Source organism: Pteropus vampyrus, unplaced genomic scaffold, assembly GCF_000151845.1.
Source record: "Pteropus vampyrus isolate Shadow unplaced genomic scaffold, Pvam_2.0 Scaffold22, whole genome shotgun sequence".
Classification (NCBI taxonomy): domain Eukaryota; kingdom Metazoa; phylum Chordata; class Mammalia; order Chiroptera; family Pteropodidae; genus Pteropus; species Pteropus vampyrus.
This window is the reverse complement of record NW_011888803.1, coordinates 14,331,656-14,349,460: the sequence shown is the minus strand read 5'-3', so window position 1 is coordinate 14,349,460 and position 17,805 is coordinate 14,331,656. Positions and strand designations below refer to the sequence as shown.

The 17,805-nt window shown below is 38.3% G+C and overlaps 1 protein-coding gene and 1 pseudogene across 2 annotated transcripts in view; both read right to left on the bottom strand.

Annotated features, from left to right (window-relative positions):
• Window positions 1–8,452: 8,452 nt before the first annotated feature.
• The window catches only part of CCDC18 (coiled-coil domain containing 18), a 156,473-nt gene continuing 147,120 nt past the window's right edge, over window positions 8,453–17,805 (bottom strand). For both annotated transcript variants that reach the window (XM_023528117.1, XM_023528118.1), the window contains exon 29: window positions 8,453–8,676. In XM_023528117.1, the coding sequence (XP_023383885.1) occupies window positions 8,551–8,676 (126 nt within the window). In that variant the 3' untranslated portion in view covers window positions 8,453–8,550. The remainder of the gene's footprint in view (window positions 8,677–17,805) is intronic.
• Window positions 11,716–13,010, bottom strand: LOC105289162 (annotated as a pseudogene).

Sequence of the window (17,805 nt, the reverse complement as noted above, 5' to 3'; positions counted from 1 at the left end):
AAAAAATTTTTTTTAATTAATCTGGTTTTTAAAATGTCTTATACTAATCTTAAAACATTAGAAAGTAGTGACAAATTTTATTTTCTACTGGTTTACAAATATATCCATTCTTCAAATTCACATTGGGACTTATTAAAGCAGTTGTTGGATTTTAAATCCTTTGTTTAGCTAGCAAAGCTTTCAAGTTCATGATCCATAGGTGAAACCTAACTTGCAGATATTGTAACAGTTATTTATTGTCACACAAATCCTGCCTAACAAGCCACCTCAAAGGTCAATGTATTAAAACAATAACCCTTTATTATTTCCTAGAAGTCTGTATGTTGTTAGTCGGGTAACTCTTCTGGAATTAGCTGAGTTTACTCGTTTTCTGAGTCAGCTGTGGATTGGGGAAGTGGCTCTACTAATTTTGGCTGAACCCTCATATTGGAGATCAGCTATCTGCCATCAGATCTATAAAGGCCTTGGCTTTTCCATCGTCTCGCATTCTTCCAGTAGGTCAGCCTGAACGTGTTCTCACGATGAAGGAGAAACTGTTTACTCATTTACCCATTTACTTAATGGGTCTCCTATGTGCTGAGCACTGTAACAAGGAACTAGAAAATTAAAGTTAAATGGGAAGTTTCCCTTTCCATTGTGGAACTTACCATCTAATAGGAAAGAAAGGCATGTACGTCAGGGACTACAGTGCAGAATGGCAAGCGCCACAATTATAGCAAGATAAGCCCTATGGGTATAGTGGAGGACCCTCCAAATTAACACAGTATGTATGTAAGTATGGAGTGACAATCTTAAGTGTCACAGAGGAGATAATCCTTTAGAAGTTTTCAGGAAGAAGGGGAAAGGAATTTCATGCAGGGGAACAACAAAAGCTCAGTGAGACAGAATGTGGCATTTTTGGTGAACTGCAATGCTTTGGTGGAAGGCAGAGGTAAAACATGAAGAAGTAGCATGAGAGAAAGCTATTCAAGGAAATATAGGAGTTAAGGTTCTTCTGATTGCAAATAACAACTCTAGCTAGTTAAGTTGACTTTACCAGAAGGATATGGGGGTATCTTACAGAATTTGGGGAATTATAGTATAACCAGGAAAATTCAGTAGTAGGAATCCATAAACTGTCCTTTTGGTGGGCTGTAAGCAACTCCCGTCTATTTGCATCTCAGTTCAAAATTTAAGTTTGCTAGGAAAGCAAGTCTATTTGGCTGTATGGGTCAGATTTCTCCTCCCACATCACTCAGCCACGACTAGATTGCAAGTTATGTGTATGAATGTTTGCTGCTGTTCCATCCCTGTGCTGGGGAGGGAGCTGAGTGGCTCGATTAAGAAGTATCTGTTGTATTTTATTATTTAGTTACCTTTCCCCACGGGTACAATGGCAAAAATGCAACCAGCCTATTTGATCCAGCCATTCTACTACAAAAGCTCCTGCACTTGTCCCCTTTCTGAGCCCAAAGGTACATCTAACTGGTGGAAGGAATATCTTGGGGTTACTCTCATAGTCCTGATCTCTGGGTGTAAAATACCCATTCTTCTTACAGTCATCTAGGTGTGGTTCCTTATGGTCTTGCAATTGAAGAACTAAATGGTAAGTATAATTACTAACAGTATACTCTATAAATAATTGTTGGGGCCCAGGGTGGCAATGGTTGCTGTAGGAAAAAAGGAAAGATAAGAAAAGTTATTCTTATTTTAAAAGAAAAAAATGCAAGGTAATTTTTCAGTCTTCAGTCATTCCCACAATGTATATGCAGAGTACTCATTTCTGCTACCATTAATGAGTTTATAACTGGTAAATATGACTATCCATTCCAAGTTTCCTTGCTTGCAGCTCATAGCACAGCTGACCGCAGACTTTGCCTACTAGGGTGATTTAAGCCTTCATTTCAGGAGGTCTCAGCTCTTGGTAATCATCAGCATCAATTGTGTCAAACTAGGCAAATGTAATGCAGCAGACTGGAGAACACCTCTGAGGTGGAATGACCAATCAATATTTGTTCTGTAAGTGGTCTCTGTTTTATGGATGATTAAGTTGAAGCACAGAGTTTAGATTAATTCTTAAGTGACAGAGCCAGGATTTAAACCCATGCTGCCTAGCTCCAAAACAACCCTTCTACATTGTTTTATGTTTACTGGCTCTGTACTCTTAGCGTAGAGATTGAGTGTGGGCACTGGGCCTTCTATACCCAAGATTGTCACGTTTTGGCTCTTCGACTTTGACTAGCCTTGTGACCAAACACAAGTTACTTGATTTTTCCAAGTTTTGGTCTTTTCATTTATACAATGGAGCTACCCTTTGTATATGGCAGAAAGCCTATAATTTGATAAGTAGATTTATAAAATATTGACTATTATTATTATTATTCAATAAAAACTTATTGAACATACCATGGCAGGCACTGTACGTAACAGTGGTACACAAGGTAGACATAATTCCTATGCTCATGGAGCTTTCAATGAATTGAGCCATAAAATGAAAATAGCAATGTGTGGTCCACACATCTGCCTCCCTTGCCCTGGATTATGAATACTAAGATTGACATATGGGAATTTAACAATGATTGTGAAGAGGACAGAACAGGAAAGAAAACAAGCCTAGAACAATCAAAAGTAAAGGGAGCAAGACAAGGAATAGGAGTGAAATTAGGAAAACTCCCAAGAGAGAGTATTGCCTGGTTTTCTTAAGCCTAACATGTAAGTCTGGATTTTATAAGAAAAGTAGAAGGAATTGATCAAGAGATTCTGGTCATAGAACAAGAAGTTAGTAGGTGAAATGAGAAACCATCTGTGAGACACCTGTGGAGATGGAGTGGTAGATATTCTCAAATACACAGTGGAAAGCATGATTAAAGAGAAGAAAGTGAGAAACATTAAGAGAAAATAATTCTCAAGTGTTGATTTGGGGAACAGCCACGCTTTGTAATATGAGCCAAGAGATAAAATCAAATTTGCCCTGGGTGGGTGGGGAATATGCCTTTTTTCAGGCTGAATTCCCCTACCACCTGGCTTGTTTTCTTCAATGTAAATGAGCACTGGGAAAAGAACAGGCTTTAGAGATTCTGCCCAATTTTGGTAATCACTATGTAGCTATTTTTTTCATTCATGTTCATACACAGGATTTAATCTTGTTCTTTGATAGCAAGTATTATTTTTAACATTTATTAATGTACAAAAATATCTCTAAAAGTGTCTTACAATGTATGTAAGGGAAGAATGTATGTACGGTTAGAATTATATATATACCTCCTTAGTGACAATATAAAATTCTGCAAATTTACCCTTATGAGCATGGTTATGTAATTTGACCTAAATAATTGTCATGGTTAAGGCCAGCATTTACCATAATGAGCTATTACATGGATTAACTGACCTGTTATAGTAATTTCAGGAGTGCCTAATGGTAAGTAGCTTAATTGTTGGCTAAATTACAGGCAAAGTGGTTGAGAAAAGTCAATGTTCCCAAGTAAATTCCAGATTACAGTGTTCATCATTAAACCTGTCATCTTTACTAAAACTAAATGTAAGCTTAATGTTTAGATCAGAAATACCTATTTTTGTGATTTTGTTGTTGTTTAAGTGAAGGGGACATCTAAAACACAAAGATAAATCTCTCACACAGATGCTTTTCTATGTGTTTGAAGCTTCAGTTTAAAGGATAGCAAAGTTGATTTCAATTTCTGTAGCGTAATTATGGTGATTGTATTGGAAAAACATGAATTGATACGTTAAATTTTAAGATCTACAATTCATTAAAAAAAGTTACTCTTACTTTGTCTATGAAATTTGTTGAGCATTCAAATTTATAAATAATAATTAGCTTCTGAATAATGATGATTAATATATACATTTATGCATACATAATACATTAACAATACTTTATTGGCTTATTGAGCAAAATATTATCAAAAGAATGTCATTACAGCCCAGATACATAGCAATAAACTGTTTAGAGCAGAATATCTAACAATATGAATCTATTAGCAATAGCATTGTTATAAAATATTTATAACACTCTCTGATCTTAAAAAAAGCCAGGGTTTCATTCGGTATGTTTCTGGCATTTGAACTGAGATCTCTTTATCTTCTACACAATTGCTGGTTAAGAGGGAAAATGATTATACTTGTCAGGCAGGTTTACATTTTCAAATTAAAATTCAATGTAATTCAGACCCAAGTAGATAGACAATAAAAGTGGCATTTCTGATCAGCAGGGAAAGTATAAATCATACAATAATTGAAGGAACCACTGGCAAGTTGTTTGGAAGAAAGAAAACAATATCATGTGTCAAAATAAACTTTTGGTAGATTAAAGAGTTTAAAATGAAGTCATGAAATTACTAAAAGAAAATATAGAGAAATCTTTATGTAATCTTGGGAGTGGGAATCATATTGCATGAAATGTGAATCAAAGATTAATTTTTAAAATACATAAAAAACTAAAAAGTGTTTCAGAAATCACCAAAAATTAATGGCAAACACCAAATGGGAAGGAGAAAAAAAATCACCAAAAAATTAAAGGACAAATGCCAAACTGGAAGGGGAAAAAAGGGACAAAGGGGAAGAAATCTTACAAATCAATAAGAAAAAGATAAACAGCCAAATAGAAAAATGGACAAAGGAATTCTTTGGGCAAGTCAAAAAAGGTCATTAAATTTTTAAAATTTTTCATCAGTAATAAAAACTGCAAATTAAAACAATGTTAAAATACTACCATAGCCTATCTACTTGGTAAGGATTATTTTAAAAGATAATATCCAGTGTTAGAGAGGATACTACATCTGTTCTTTGACAAAATTTCTGAAAAATACATACTTTTAACTAGCCATTCCACTTCAAAATAATGCTAAGGAAATAATTAATGATGTGTGCCACAAGATATTTACTGTAATTTTCTCCTTTGCTCCCTTTCTCACCCCACTCCCTTCTCTTTTTCTTTCTATCTTTTTCTTTTTGGCTTATGTTTGATATTGGTGAAAGACTGAAAAAATTAAAATGTCCAGTAAAAAGGGGACTGGTTAAATTAAATATCGTAAATTTATTCAACAAAACATCCATGGTATTCAACCAATAAAAATGGCATCATAGTAAATGTATTTGAAAAGCTGTTCACAATATATTGTTTTGAAAAAAAAATTATAATACAGAGCAAAATTGGGGGAGGGTCTTCTCTCTCTCTCTCACTCTCTCCACTAATACCACATCCACATATTCATTTACTGAAAAGATATTGGAAAAACAATAAGCCACAGGGAAGGGAGATTACTGGATGTTAAATGTTCTTCTTTTTGTCTGTCATGATTTTCTAACTTTACTACAATGAACTGGAATTACTTCTTTCATAAGCAAAGTAGTTTAAAATTAAACAGATAATGTTACTTTGATTGCCTTTTCAAAATATATAAGAATCATCAGTTAGCCAGTTGGTTATATATATTTTAAGTCTAATGTCTTGATAATTATGACGCAAAATTGAGAAAAAATTTTTGAATCCTAAAATGCTATAGAATTGTCAGATCATTTTTCATTTCAGAAGACATTATTTATAATCACTATTTTTATTGTTGCTATGGCGATGTTTTATACATATAATGGCAGAGGTTAGGAATTTGGCTCTGAAAACATATCAGAATATCAAATCTGAAGTAAATAATGATTTCCTTCTTTAATTAAAACAGAGATGCGGGAAGTAGTAGAAAGCAAGAAGGCTCTGTGTTACCATGGGGATGATTAAGTTCTCCGTGGTGCAAACCAACCCTACTCCAGCTTCAGAGTCAATGACTCACTAGCTCACAAGGAAGTCAGCAAATACTGAAGTGCATACCTACTATCTCCAGAAAATGATTTTCATAACCCAGAGAACTTCTGTTAAATATTATTCATGGAAATTAAAGAAAATCAATCTAAATTAGGTTTTTAAAAATCCTAGTTGGGAAGTACTAAAGATGCAGGAGGAGACAAATGCTTATCCCAGGTCACTCCAGAATGGTTACATACAGATTAAAAATTAATATGGATACTAATTAAAATCATTAAAGTAAAATCACAGAACACTTCTATTAGTACTTTACTTTTTTAAAGTAGCATTTCTTAAAATAACCTCCAAGGTAGTCTTGTAATTTGTTAATTTTAAAGATCTATGTTAAACTCTGGAGGCAATCAAGGGAGCTAACAGTTTAGTTGGGGAGTCAAGAAAGCCATTCATCAATTCATTCATTTGTTCAGTACAATTTATTGAGAACCTACTATTTGCCAACCAACGTGCTTGGCATTAAGCATGAAAGAATACCTAAAATATGCCTTATAACCTCAAAAGCTCACGTTTAGAAGGAGAGAGATAGATTTGTAAATAAATCTCTGTGATTAAGCCAGTCTCAGCGATTGCCATATCCACTGTTCCTAACAGAACTCTGGCCAAGGCCCTTAATGAAAGAGAAGCCTTGGGTGGCCATGTTCTGCACAGAGTGACCAACCCACTTCTCTTTTCCACCTGCTTTCCCTGCCATGGCTAGGAAAAAAGTCTTGGCCTGAAAAGTTCCTCCCAGAGAGGGATGGGGTAGCAATCAAATTGCCTCTAAGAGTTTCAACCTGCGATAGAGGGTGAGTTGGTAGTCAGTAGTAGGAGCTGAAGTTGAAGCTGGAAGGATTCATAGGCAGAGCTCATTATAAGCCTTCAGTGAACAAAAGTTATGAAAAATTAGAAGATCTGCAGTATATATGCAGAGAAGATGTGGAGGGAGTTTGTGGTAGCAGCAGATGAGGGAGGAGAAATGGAGAGACTTGTGGTTACCTCCATGGTGAAGGATCAATGAACTGCAGCTGAAGAAGAGCCAATGTTATGCCCCAGTTCTTAGGGCTGTCTTGATTCCTGAATGTTTATTTAATATGACAACTCTTATCATACGGCATTAAGGTAGAAAAAAATAGGATTCAAAATTTCATAGAAAAATATTTCACAGAGACTTCTGGTTTGGTCATGACAGTATAATGAATTTACCTTCCCACAATTAATAACCACAAAACTGGATAAAATAAATGAAGCAACTGTTTTCAGACATTGGACAGTAGATAGCACATAACTGTGGTACTTGAGAGAGAGGGAAGAAAGAAGGTGTTAATCACAGGGCAATTTAACATTTACTTAACGAGCAATGAAAATATTAACATCTATTCAGGAATAGTTTGCATGAATTCTCTTAATATTCATTTTATTTCTAGTATCATCTACATATAATCTAGAAGCTCTCATATGTAGTCTAACACTAATGTATTATTATGATAGCACATCAGTGTAATGTATTACAAACTCCCACAAACTACGATAGGAGAGAAGTAGTTAACATTGGGCCTACTGCAATAATAAGAGTGTTACTTTTATAAAAATTAGACTATGGTCTTCAGAATGAAATTTTACAACTAATTTAACTTTCTAGAAATCTGACCTATAGTCCTACAAAATATTTACAGATGACCAACTGTAAGTTCATATGTGGAAATAAATAGATAACTCCACAGTATATGTTTAAATCTGCATAGGTCAATTATAGACCTGAAATTAGATACCTGAAATAATGTACAGACACGCTGCACGTTAACACTGAAAGAACTATTGTAAAGAGGAAGGGGAGAGTGATTGGCACTAAAACTTGTTGCACTTCTATAATGAAGGAATTTTTTTCTTAATGCAGATGTAAATATTTTTGTTTAAAATAAAATACTGGAACATGTAAGTGGACAATAGATCGTTTTGGCTATTATGGATAATACAACAGACATACCCTACTAATTATATAAAACAAATCACTACTCCCAAAGTGTCTTACTATTACTAATAAAAAATGTGTTAACTCCACTGTGCTGTTAGACACCAGCTGACAAAACATGGAAACAATCTAAGTGTCCATTAATAAGTGAATGGACAAAGAAATTGTGGTATATACAATGAAATATTATTCAGACATTAAAAAACAAAACAAGGAAAACCTACCATTTGCAACATGGATGGACTTTGAAGGCATTATGCTAAGTGAAATAAGTTAGAGGAAGACAAACATTTTATAATCTCACATGTGGAAACAAAACAAAACAAAAACCCCACCAAACTCATAGAAAAAGAGATCAGATTTGTGGTTACCAGAGGCAGGGTGTAGGAAAGACGGAATTGGAGAAAGGTGGTCGAAGATAAATAAGCACTGGGGATATAATATACAACATGATGACAGAGTTAACACTGCTGTGTGATATGTAGCAAAGATGTTCAGAGAGTAGATCCTAAGAGTTCCCATCACAAGGAGAATTTTTTTTCTTTTCTTTTTATTGTGTCTATATGAGATGATGGATGTTAACTAAACCTATTGTGGCAATCATTTCACACTATATGTAAATCAAACCATCATGCTGCACAACTTAAACGTATACAGTGATGTATGTCAATTATTCTCAATAAAATTGTGTGTGTGTGTGTGTGTGTGTGTGTGTGTGTGTGTGTGTGTGAAAGATACAGGCTGAGATTCTGTAGCAAAGAGACACTTATATAACAGGTTGGAGTGTTACAGTCTACTGATGGGGTAGATTTCTTCTCCATAAAGTTGTTAGGGTCCCAAGGTCCTTTAGTCTTTTTGCTCTGCCATCCCATAGGGTATTGTTTTCATTTACATGTCCAAATTGGGTTTGAGTTCCAGCCTGTGGGAAAGAAGAAAAAGAGGCACTGGAGAGCAAGCAGTTTCCTTTTATGTAAATGATGTACAAGTTACGAATTTCATGATTCAATGGTAAGAACTCAGTTTTATGTCCACACTTGGTAGCAAAAGAAGCTGGGAAATGCAGACAGCTTGGGCAGCCATGTACTCAGTTAAAACTCAATTATTACAGAAGAAAGAATGGTTTGGGGGACAACTAGTTGTCCGTATACTGATATATAGATATACACTGGGGGGTGGAGGTTTAGTTTTTTGGAAGGAATTTTGGCAATATGCATCAAGAACCAGGACAACATACCTGCGCTTTGGCTTAAGAAGAATTTATCTTAAGAAAATAAAATATGTGCATGAAGATTTAGTTGTAAGGATGCTCATTGCAGAATAGCGTCATTAACAGAAAAACTGAAAACCATCTGAATATCTCATTGCTTATTGCAGAGGAGCACCTTATATATGTCCCTGGGTATGAAGTCACAATATTACCACAGCTACTGGGCCAAGAACCATAATGTTTATAGATCACCATTCCATGCTTTATCTGTAGCGATCAGATTATTATGTGCCTAGAATTTTTATAAATATGATTTCATTTAATCAACCCTGCAAGGCAGGTGTTGATATATAAACAAATGGAGGTTCAGATAGCTTAAGGAACTTGTTTAAGCAAATATTTGATATTAAGCAAATAAACGATGTGGTTAGATTCAAATTCAGTTCTATCCAGTTCTTCCCAATCTGCTTCATGCATTTTTCTCATTTGACTTGCCCAGCAGGACTGCTGAGTAGAGTACATTGCTAAGGAAAGTGCAGTGTGCACACTACGGGATGACTCTGGCGGAATAACTGTCTCATAAGATGGGTTTGCGGGGACACAATACCTAGCCCTCAGGATTCATCAGGATGTTTGTTTACAAATAGGAGACACCATCTTAAACTATTTTAAGTAGAAAATGGAAATTATAAGAAAGTAGGGGTATCTCACTGAGCCATGGGCAGGAATGTAAGCAACCAGGCATCAGAAGGACTAGAATTGGAATGGGAAGGTCAGCGGAACTCAGAAACATCACTATTTCTCACTTCATTGTTTTCTTCAGCATCTGGCTTTCTCAGTTATTCAATCCATATGACAATTAGCAGATGGCAGTCACAGTTCCCAAATTTACTTTTACAGATCCAGCCACGTGGAAAGACTCATTCTCTCTCGTTCTCCATCTCCACTCTCAATTCTCTGGGAAGGGAATCTGCTCAGTTTGAGTCGGTGGCCTGTCCCCAGTCCAACCACTATGGCCAGAGGCTAGGTATGTTGTACACAATTCTGCCATAGGTGAGAGGGCAGCTAAAGGGTTCATTGTGAGCCATCAAGATGTTCTAGGATATGCCCAACACACAAAGGTAGTGCTATATAGATCTTGTGGCTTCTGGCAGGAATGATCCTCCTCCCTTGGCAAAGGCAAATGAGCTGAGGGGCTGCCAGGGATGTGAGTGTCTATAGTTACACAGACATACCTTTTTGATATATCTCTGGATCTTGGTTGAACGTCAGACTAAGAGAGTTGAAAGAGGTATTAGTGTACTTTTTTTTGTCTGTGACTAAATTCTTTAGGAAAATAAACAGTTATCTTTCTCTACAAGTGACAATGATCAAGTGTTCAAGAGAATTTATTTCACCACCTTAACATCTTGCCCAACTGATTTGGTGGTAACCAGTGTAAATGCTTATAAATAGGCTGATTGAAATAATCTATTCACTGGAAAATATAGAAATGTATTCTAGTATTTTTAGTATCACTTATGGAGAAGTAGTAAGGGTTTGTTTGTTTGCTGTTTTCCCCAGAAACATCTGACATTCTTACAAAGCACATTAGTCAGAAATAGCACTGGAGGAAGGAGGACAGAAGAGACTCAAGGAGGGAAAGGCTGGGATAGTACTTCTAGCACATTAAAAAAAAATCCTTTTTTATAAAATCCAAAAACTACTTTATTTGGAGAACATACATAAATGATCCATTTTGAGAATTATACCACCAATAAGTAGGTTGTGTAGCCTAAACGGGTATGGACATAAGGGGTAAAATCTTGAGTGGCTATGACCCAGAAAGATACTTAGGAGTATTACACAGGAAAGTATGTGGCAGCCATTTTCTGTTAAATAAAGACAAAGGATTTTCAACTCAGACTCCAATTTGAAGGTTATTCTTTTTTTTTTTTTACATAAAAAAAAAAAACACGTGTAAAAAACCTTCCCCTCCTCATGCTATGGGAAGAACATTTGGGGAGTGGGGGTGGGGAGAGAGCGAGAGAGCGAGAGAGCGAGAGAGCGAGAATGGCCATACTCCAAGAAATGGCAGAAGGCATTTTGCAGAGAGAATTGAATCCTACTTAGCGATACCATTGACAAGGACTTGGTACATAAAATAAAATTTAGGTTTCAATGTGTCCTTTCTTTCAGGAAGCCTTTTCTCATTTCCTTAGACTAGGTTAAAGGTTCCTTCTCTGAACTGCCTTAGTGCTGCTGATAGCATGAGACACTTATACTGGTACATTATAATTTATCTGAAATTCAAATTTTATCTGACAACTCTACCTGTATTGCATCTTTCTTTTTTTCAAGCACATACCATACCCAGTGTGACTGCTTATTTAAGAGAGTAGGCTCTGTAAGGGCAGGGACTATTTTCATTTGATTATTTTGCATCTCTGGGGCCAGGCATGCTGCTGATCATGTGAACAGGCATTTGGTAAAGATATGTTGAATAAAAGAAAAAAGTATTGCAAATGAACACAAAGTTGACAGTGAGCTTTTTTCTTTCTTTCTTTTTTTTCCCCCAGGTTGGCAGAGTCAGCTGAGACTTTATTTTGGAAAAAACACTTGACTTGACTTTTAGTTGGGGGCATGGGTAAGAGGCGTAGTAGACTCCCCACCCAAGGTTGGGCTGAGGACTAGGGCTCAGTCTCAGGCGGGTCTCCTGTGCCAGACACTCCCCTGCACAGCTCCTTTCCCACAGGCTCGGAGGCCAGGAGAGACCATGGTAGCCATTTACTTGGGCAGGACGTCAGATGACTCAGAAACCAGCTTCGCAGCATGAGTCTCAATCTTCTTTGCAACCACGGTCTTGGTGGAGCTGGTGCTGGTGGAGCTGAATGCTCCCCAACCAGAGCCAAAATTGGACTGGAAGCTCAGACTGTAGTTGAGGCCAGGGCTTGTGAGGTTCCCATAGGCTAGGCTCAGCCCACCTGGTAGCCACTGGTGGTCTTGGTATGGATACTCATGTTTTGCATCCCAGGCTCCAGCTGGCTCTCCTTGCCCTCCAGAAGTTTGCAGTAGATGACAGTCTCCACATCCAGGGCCATGAGCTCCTGATATTCACGCAGCTGCTAGGCTATGTCTTGCTTGGAGTTTCTCAGAGCAGCCTCCAGTTCAGCCACCTTGGCCTGAGCATCTTTAAGGGCCAGCTCCCACGCTGCTTGGCACCAGCGATGGCGGCCTCCAGGAAAGCCCTCTGGCCTTTGAGGGCCTTGATCTCAGTCTGGAGTCAGCTGATGTTCCAGTTCATCTCAGAAATCTGTCTTCATGTGACACAGGTCATCCCCATGCTTCCCTGCCAATGTCTGCAGCTCCTCATACTTGATCTGGTACATGGTCTCAGCCTCAGCCCGGCTGCAGTTAACAATCTCCTCGTACTGGGCCTTGACCTCGGCGATGCCGCCGTCCAGATCCAGGGAGCAGTTGTTATCCAAGGACAGCACCACAGAAGTGTTGGAGATCTGGGCCTGTAGCTCATGGATCTCCTCTTCATACAGCTGCTTGCAGAAGTTGATCTCATCTGTTAGCCCTTCCAGGCGGGACTCCAGCTCCACCTTGTCCATGTAAACTTCATCCACATCCTTCTTGATGAGGACAAATTCATCCTCCATCTCTGTGCACTTGTTGATCTCATCCTCGTACTTATTCTTCAAGTCCTCCACCAGCCCCTGCATGTTGCCATACTCCGCCTCCAGCCTCAGTTTCTCCTGGGCCAGTGTGTCCAGCTGCCCTGGAAGGTTGTTGTTGTAGCTCTCAAACACGTTGTTCATGTTGCTGCGAGTCGTCTTCTGCTGCTGCAGAAGGTTCTACTTGGTCTCCAGAATCTTGTTCTGCGGCTCCAGGCTCCATACCTTGTTGATGAAGGAAGTGAACTTGTTGTTGAGGGTCTTGATCTGTTCTTTCTCCTAGGTATGCATGGCCTGGATGTTGAGGTCCACCTCCAGCTTCAGGGGGCTCAGCAAGCTCTGGTTCACTTGGACAGCTGTAATCCTCCCCATACCCCCAGCCTTACTGTAACCCCTGGCCAGATTCATGTTGATGTCTAGGCCAGCCCGGTATCCACCCACTGGGAAAAGGCCAAGGAACAATCGGGCACCAGGAGCACTCTATCACGAGAGGCTGCTGAAGGCCCAGGGACCACAGGTGGACACCTTGTCTTCTGGGTCACCCTCATGGACATGGTGGAAGCTGGAGTGGAGGCGAGGAGCCGAAACTGACAGAGGCTAGAGAAGGAGCTGAAAAGCTGCTGAGACTGAGCATTTTTATAGATATTTATAAAGACTCAGATTCAATAAGGTATACATCTTAAGATGAAACATCTTGAGATAAAAACAGAGTAGATTACACAGAAGGGGATTAAATGAATCTAGATTTAATTAATGCAAGAAAAGAAGACATCATATTAGACTAGAGATAAGTCCCTAGCTTTCTTCGCTTCTCATTGAGGAGAAATATAATCCCCTCACTGAATATGGTGTCAGTATATTCTGGAATTTTGCTGAAATTAACTGTCCAGTGAGTTCTCACTCCAAAATGGGGACTCAGCTTTTTTAGGCTATTTCCAGTCATTATTGTTCTAAAAAGCCCTCCTGGTACTATGATATGTGAACAAAGGTGGCTGAGTCAGACACACTTAAACAACTCTTGTGGACAGGATTCCACAGCCCCCAGTCAGAAGACCAGGGGAGCAGCCAACATTAAACCTCTTTATTTCAGTGTGGTATGCTACACATTTCACTTGCAAGAAGAGAGTGCCAGGCTGCTTCTCGGCTTTTTGGGTGGACATTGGAGCCCAATGAATTGCTTCTGATTTCTAAAAGATTTTTTAAGTATATTTACACATCATGTAATTCCAGGCACTCAAACTTTGTTTATGCTCTTTACTCTCCCTAAGTAGAACTTTCATCTGTGGTTAAATTCAACTCTCTGACTACTGCATGCCTGCATCCCATAGCTGGACGTGTACCGTGCTCACTGGACCCACTTTAAATACATGCCCCTTGTGCTGCACACTGTCATACTACATTTCTTTAATCCATTCACTCTCGCACTGCTTCGTGCCTTCCTCTCTCCTCCAAGCTCGACACCTCCTCCCCACTCTCATTCTCAGTGGATGATCCTACTTCCTATTTCACTGTAAAAGGAGAAGCCATGAGAAGAAAACTGGCAGAAAAAAGAGAACCCAAAATGTACTTTTGGGGCCTAATTCCTAAACCTCTTCACTAATTTTCCCTCCACCCCAACTCTTATCAGACTCCTGGCCATTTGGCCCTAATCTGTTAGGACAAAGTTATTCTGATATAGGCATGGAGAAGAAAAGTAATGGAGAACTGATAATGGAAATAATGATATATTTGGAGTTTATATCACATAGCTAGTGTGGTCTCCATGCTTCTAACAGATTTTTCTAAGAGTGTTTCTAGCCAAAAAGGTAGATAGTGTTTTCACGTAGAAGTATGGCAGAATTATTACTCTCATCTGCTTTGATCCTGAACAGCCTCAGAGCTCTGCTAAAGAAGTCCCAGGAGGCAAACCCAAATGCCATCTTAGGACTAACAGATAGCCAGGCTCCTGTCTACTATAAGAAATTCAATGTTCATTTAGGCAGTGGCTTTCAGACTTTTTGATGTTGTTGTTTATTTTCCACAATAATATACTATAATATACTTTACATCAAGACAAAGTATACACACATGAAGTCACATACATGATTGAACAAAAGTTTCACTAGACAGTACTTATCTTATGTACAATGCATTCTAATCTATTTTTCAAATGCTGGTTGTGACATAATAAATATATTCCTTTATTCGCTAATGAGCCAAAGCCCATGGTTTGGAAAAATAGATGTTAATAGACAAAATCTTTAGGATTCTATGAACAAAAAGATGAACATTAATCTAGAATTCACTCAACTGTAACCTCTACCTCCACCACCCCCCTTCGCCAAAGGAGTGGCCACATGATTAACTGCTTAGCTAAGAATAAATGACTCATATTTGTCTTTGTGATAAAAAGCAAAGCTGATGTCAGACCAAGTAAGGTAAAATCAATTAGGGAAAGGGAATAGCTCTTCCCTATTTCTATTTTTTGTTCTCTACCAGCACAAATACCACTATTCAAGTAACCTCTACATTAGAAAGGGCCAGAAATAAAGCCATGGATTGGGGTAAAGGACGAGATATATTAGATGGCTCCTAAATTAATTTCTAATCCTAAAACTTTATTCCTTCAACAAGTAATTACTAATTGCTTAGTATACATGCCAGGCACTATACCAGGAGATAGGGCTCCAACAGTGAACAAGACAAACAATGCTGAAACTGTTAAGAAACTAACATTCGAGCTGAGGAGACAGATAACAAATAAATAAACAGAATATAACTAAGTTATAAAGGATATAATAAAGTTTGATGATAGAGAATAATAGGAGTGGCTCTCCATTCTTATCTATTATAAATTATAGTACTACTACTATTACCGTAGAAGTGGTAGTGATATAATAATTATCATTATTACAATAGAGTGGTTAGGAAAGGCCCATCTGGGAAGGTGACATTTAATCTGAAACCTGAAGAATGAGAAGGAGCCAGCTATGGACTGAGCCAAGAGAACAGCCTTTAAGCAGTGGAACAGCAAGTACAAAGGTCCTAATTCAGGAAATAGCTTGTTAGGTCCTAGCAACTGACAGAGGGCTGGCATAACTCTAGCAGAGTCAGCAGGCGAGAGTGCATGAGATGAGTTTGTAGAGATAGGCAGATCAGGGCCTTGGAGGCCAGAATATGAAGTTTGGATTCCATTTTATGTCAATGGGCAGCCATCAAAAACACTTAAACAAGGAAGTAACATGATATTATTTTAAAAGAATACTGGATATTGTGTGGAGAATGTGTCAGAGGTGGGGAAGAGTAAAAGTAGGGAAATTGTTTTAGGTGTCCAGCCAAGAGATGATAGGGGATTGGATTATGATGGTGGCAAACTCTAAAATCCTGTTTTGCTTGCAATTAATAGACAATAAGAAAATAGTTCAGAATATTTGACTTGAAAGTGTTGCCCATTTTGCCTCCAAAGCACGTATTTTCCCATCTTTGCTAAATAATTTAAATCCAAGGGCCCCAAACATGTGTGCGTGTGTGTGTGTGCGTGAGGGTACGTGCATGTGAACACGCATGCCTGGTGATAGTGGTGGTGGTAGCTGTTCTTCATATTCTAGAGCTTTGTAATTATGAATACATAGGAATTGATTGGAGGGTGGAAAGACTGGAGTAAATTGAGATTTAGTGGAAGGAAGAGTCTGATGCCATATTGCTGTGCAGAATAAGGCAGGGGCACATACTATAACTCCTTGGGAATTCCAGAAAAAGTACTAGAGATGTTATATAAACCCACCTTGGCCAAATAGATGGAAAGAAAGATGTATAATCTACAAGTTTGCTTTGGAAAGTCTAAGATATGAGAGTAAGAGGATATTATTTGCATGAGGGTCTCAAAGCCTCTTGGAAAAAAATGATATAAGAATTTGAGACTGATGGTTAATTCCCTAGAATGCCATGGTTACATTTCCTAAACAACATAAGAAGAAAGAGACTTTTCTAACAATTTTGAGGGAAAGAGATGGGCTGCCTGGGAAATTCATGTAAAGGTAGCAGAAAACCGAGAGAGGTAGCTGTCTGCCTGTGAGGAATGCATTATTATGAAACTGAAAAATGCTTCTCTGACTTCATCTCTGAAGAAACTTGTTTTAAGTCCTTAATGAAAATAAAAGTGAAGCTGGGGGCATGGAGAGTAAAGGATGCCTCTTGGAGGCTTAAATTGTGTTAGCCTGAGGGCTGGTTTACAGCTAAAGAGCTGTATTAATCACCAGAAGGAAGGGGTAGGAATCCCTGTCTTCTCCTCTATCCATTTTGAGCAGAGCCCCCACAGGAGTAGGAAAGACTGCTGCAGAGTCCTGGCTGGAGTCCTGGCAGGAGGCTGACCTGGAACAGGAAAAAAACAAAAAAACAAAAAATCCAAAAAACTCCCAGGGCTCATGAAACCATTTGGGGCCCATGAGAATAAGAGAAACTTAGGAAGTTGCATGTCCTTATAAGTAAATCAGAATGGGAGCTTAGAGCCAAATACTTGTGGATGATCTTGTCATCCACATACTTAAAATCGCCCAAATGTGGCCTGGGAAAATGGAGTGCGAATTGCTGCATCCTAAAGCGAGCTGTGGAATCTTCTTTGGAGTTTTATAAGAATTAAACCAATATTTAGAAATAGTTTACATCCAGATCTGCTTGGAGGTGAGGAAATAGATCAGGGAAAGCTTCTTCCCAGCCCCCTACTGCTGCTCAACAAGAGAGAACAATCACAGTCACACATTCAGAGTGATATTGTATTCTTGCTTCCTACACGTGTGGTTGACCAAATGTGGAAAACTCTAAAAATAAGCTCCCAAATTCCAGGCCAGGAACAGGCTACAAGAAGTTTGAGTAATGTTTAATTTTCTGGTCTTAAAAGCCCTTGTTTGGGTTACATTTGAGGACCCTACAGACTTTACCTGGCTGTTGACCAGTTACTACTGCATATGGATGTCCATTCTGGTTCTTTAGCCACACTTGTAAATATCACAAAGGTTTTTCGATAAAGGCAAGTCAAAAGCCCTCACGAAGTTATCAATACACTATATCACATGGAAACACATTCAGCTTTCTGAAATGTCTCAGAAATAAATCACACATGTCGCTTTCCATTTTTGGAATAGACAAGAACTGGTTCAGCATGTCCAGCAGGTTGATCTGGCTTCCTAAAGCTGTGTGCTATATA